Source organism: Neoarius graeffei, chromosome 6 (genome assembly GCF_027579695.1).
Source record: "Neoarius graeffei isolate fNeoGra1 chromosome 6, fNeoGra1.pri, whole genome shotgun sequence".
Lineage (NCBI taxonomy): Eukaryota > Metazoa > Chordata > Actinopteri > Siluriformes > Ariidae > Neoarius > Neoarius graeffei.
The window spans coordinates 91,925,567-91,929,184 of NC_083574.1; the positions used below are offsets into that span (position 1 = coordinate 91,925,567).

Genomic DNA, 3,618 nt, shown 5'->3' on the forward strand with positions numbered 1-3,618 from the left:
ACCGTATTTCTTATGTTTTGTATTGCAATGAAAAACATGTTTCTTCTTGTAAGTAGTGCAAAATAATGAGGTAATGCACTTCTTATGGCTACACACAAGGGACAGGTTAATTTTGTGAGTCAAAGGATTCTATAAAAGCCTAAACTGTGGTCATGGCATTTAGAGTGGGATGAGAATGAGGTTTCTGCATACATGGCTATTATTCACTCAGGTGAGAGCAACTGATCCACACTGCAGCTTGTTAGGCCTGCTCAATTCTCCTCAACTCAGCAAAGATGGTGATGTACTGATTGGTGGTGTCTTTTCCTTGCATGTAAAATGGGACCAGACCACACATGTTTTTACATCTGGGCCCTGGCAACCAAAATGCAGAAGGTGAGGGGTCATTTGGGGAATTTGAATTTGATTGAATTTGGGGAGTGGACTTATAACATTGGTTTAAGATCTTGTCAATTTAATAAGATCAGGAATATTTTCTTAAATTGTTTGAATTACAACATTTACAAACCTGTTACTGTATTGGTGATTGTGGAGTTCACTAAAAAGACATGGGGTTTTGTTTCTGTTGTCCTGTAGTCTAAGCCTTCGTGAATTTCAAAATGCACAAACAATGCTATTTGCCATTGAAGAAATCAACAACAGAACTGATATACTTCCTGGAGTCAAACTGGGTTATAAAATCTATGATGCCTGTGAATCAATTGAAATAACTACAAGAGCCTCGTTATCCTTAGTTAATGGAAATGGGAAAAATACATCTGTAATGTCTTGCTCCATACCTGATACAGTTCAAGCAATCATAGGACAAACATCATCCAGCCCCACTATTGCCATTGCTGCTACTGTGGGACCTTTGAAAATACCTGTGGTAAGACTACATCATTTTTGTGTAAAAATATTTTAATATGAGTAAAAACATTCATACTTTTCATGGTGAACTATGAACATACCTGATATTTAAAGATAAGTACAAAGTTAACTAGGTTATTGAAATCTGTGTATTACAGGTCAGTCACTTGGCAACATGTGCCTGCCTAAGTGACAGGAAGAAATACCCATCTTTCTTCAGAACTGTTCCCAGTGATTACTACCAGAGCAGAGCTTTGGCTAAGTTGGTCAGGCATTTTGGCTGGACATGGGTAGGGGCTGTATGTAGTGATAATGACTATGGGAACAATGGCATAAATGAATTCATCGTTGCAGCCAAAGAAGTGGGAATCTGTGTTGAGTATTCCATACCATTCTTTCGGACGGACCCCAGAGAAAAAATTCTGAAAGTAGTTGAGATTATCAAGGCTTCAACCTCCAAAGCTATTGTAACTTTTGTCTCATATTCTGACCTTGGGGTTCTTCTGAAGGAAATGGCTTTACAGAACTTGACTGGGTTTCAGTGGATTGGAAGTGAGTCCTGGATTTCTGATATAAACCCAGCCATTGTGCAATGGCAGCATCTTCTGATAGGATCCATGGGTTTTGCTATCCCGAAAGCTCAAATCAATGGCCTTGGGGAATTTCTGACTAAATTAAATCCAGTTTCTGATGCAGCTATTTACAAAGAGTTATGGGAGACAATATTTGAATGTAAGCTTCCTACACAAGAAAATGTTGAGATGAAACAATTGTGCAAAGGCAATGAAAGTCTCAGTCAAGTTCAAAATATTTATACAGATGTTTCAGAATTACGAATCGCAAATAATGTTTACAAGGCTGTTTATGCTGTGGCTTATGCCCTACATAAGATATATAGCTGTTCAAAGACAGCGAGTGGACATGAAGGTTCTTTAGAATGTGCAAACATCACAGATAACAAACCATGGCAGGTAAGTATAACAAGATAGCCTGGTGAAAAAAAAAATGCTTATATTTGTCACTGAAGAGTTTACAATGCTTGATTTAGGTAGTCAGTGAGTTGAAGAAACTCCATTTCACCTCTACAACTGGAGAGGATGTATACTTTGATGAAAATGGAGACCCAGCAGCAAGATATGAACTGCTAAATTGGCAACAAGGTAAAGATGGTCAAATTGTGTTTGTTAAAGTGGGCTTCTACGATGGCTCTTTGCAAACACACCTTCAGCTGTCATTTAACAACATCAGTATAACCTGGGCCCAAAACAAAGCAGAGGTAAATGAGAATATTGATGTGAAGGGATGACATGTACAATAAAGGTATTAGAAAATGATCAATAATTATGTACAATAAAAATGTTTTTCAGGTGCCAGTCTCTGTATGTAGTCCAAGTTGTCCCCTGGGCACCCGGAAGGCTGTGCAGAAAGGAAGGCCAATCTGCTGTTTTGACTGTATACCTTGTGCAGATGGAGAAATCAGTAATATAACAGGTATAATGGGTAGTGGATAATTTCAGTAATGCACAAAAGACACAGAAATATTTCAAAGTTTCATTAAGTGAATAAATACAATAGAACTGCAATGACCTGAATTCATATTTGTTTTCTCTTCCTTTAGATTCTATAACGTGCATCACGTGCCCACCTGAACTGTGGTCTAATGACAAAAAAGACAGATGTGTCTTAAAGCTGGTTGAATTCTTGTCATTTCAGGAAATAATGGGAATCATTCTTGTATTGTTCTCTTTATTAGGAGTATCTTTCACCATCTGCATTGCTGTAATTTTCTTTATACACAAGGAAACACCAATTGTTAGAGCAAATAATTCTGAACTGAGTTTCTTGCTGCTATTCTCACTCACTCTGTGTTTCCTCTGTTCACTTACATTCATTGGTCAGCCTTCTACATGGTCCTGTATGTTGCGCCACACAGCATTTGGGACCACATTTGTCCTCTGCATTTCCTGTGTTCTGGGGAAAACAGTAGTGGTGTTAATGGCCTTCAGGGCTACACTTCCTGGGAGTAATGTAATGAAATGGTTTGGGCCTCTACAGCAGAGACTCAGTGTACTTGTCTTCACTCTTGTACAGGTCATTATTTGTGTACTGTGGTTAACAATATCCCCTCCCTTTCCATACAAAAATATGAAATACTACAAGGAAAAGATCATATTAGAATGTAATGTAGGCTCAGCTATAGGGTTCTGGGCCGTGCTGGGTTATATAGGGCTCCTGGCTGTTTTGTGTTTTATTTTGGCTTTTCTGGCCCGGAAACTGCCTGACAATTTCAATGAAGCCAAATTCATCACATTCAGCATCCTCATATTCTGTGCAGTTTGGATCACCTTTATTCCTGCTTATGTCAGCTCTCCTGGAAAATTCACTGTAGCTGTAGAGATATTTGCCATTTTAACATCAAGTTTTGGGTTACTGATCTGCATATTTGTTCCAAAGTGTTATATAATCATATTGAAACCAGATAAGAATACAAAGAAGCAAATGATGGGGAAGGCACCTACTAAGTGATTTAGCTGTCAGGATATTTGTGATCAATATGCTTTGTTTAAATTTTGTATCATATTTTAAAGGAATATCCTAGCTTCAGCCAAAACATTTAAAATTCATTAGCATAAAGAAATACAGTTGAGATCAGAAATTTACAAACACTGATCATGGACATGAATTTCATGGTAATATTGGACTTTCATTGATTTCTTTGCACTGGTCTTTTTCTGGTGAAGAATGATTGTACAACATTAAAAAAATAAT

General features: G+C 37.6%; 1 protein-coding gene across 1 annotated transcript; it reads left to right on the plus strand.

Annotated features, from left to right (window-relative positions):
- The first annotated feature begins 235 nt into the window (after positions 1–235).
- On the plus strand, positions 236–3,375 carry LOC132887578 (extracellular calcium-sensing receptor-like). The gene is made up of 6 exons (XM_060923043.1): positions 236–375; positions 577–868; positions 1,008–1,824; positions 1,902–2,125; positions 2,217–2,340; positions 2,468–3,375. Exons 2-6 carry the CDS (start codon positions 611–613, stop codon positions 3,373–3,375), a joined length of 2,331 nt encoding a protein of 776 aa, XP_060779026.1. The 5' UTR covers positions 236–375; positions 577–610.
- The last annotated feature ends 243 nt before the right edge of the window (positions 3,376–3,618 follow it).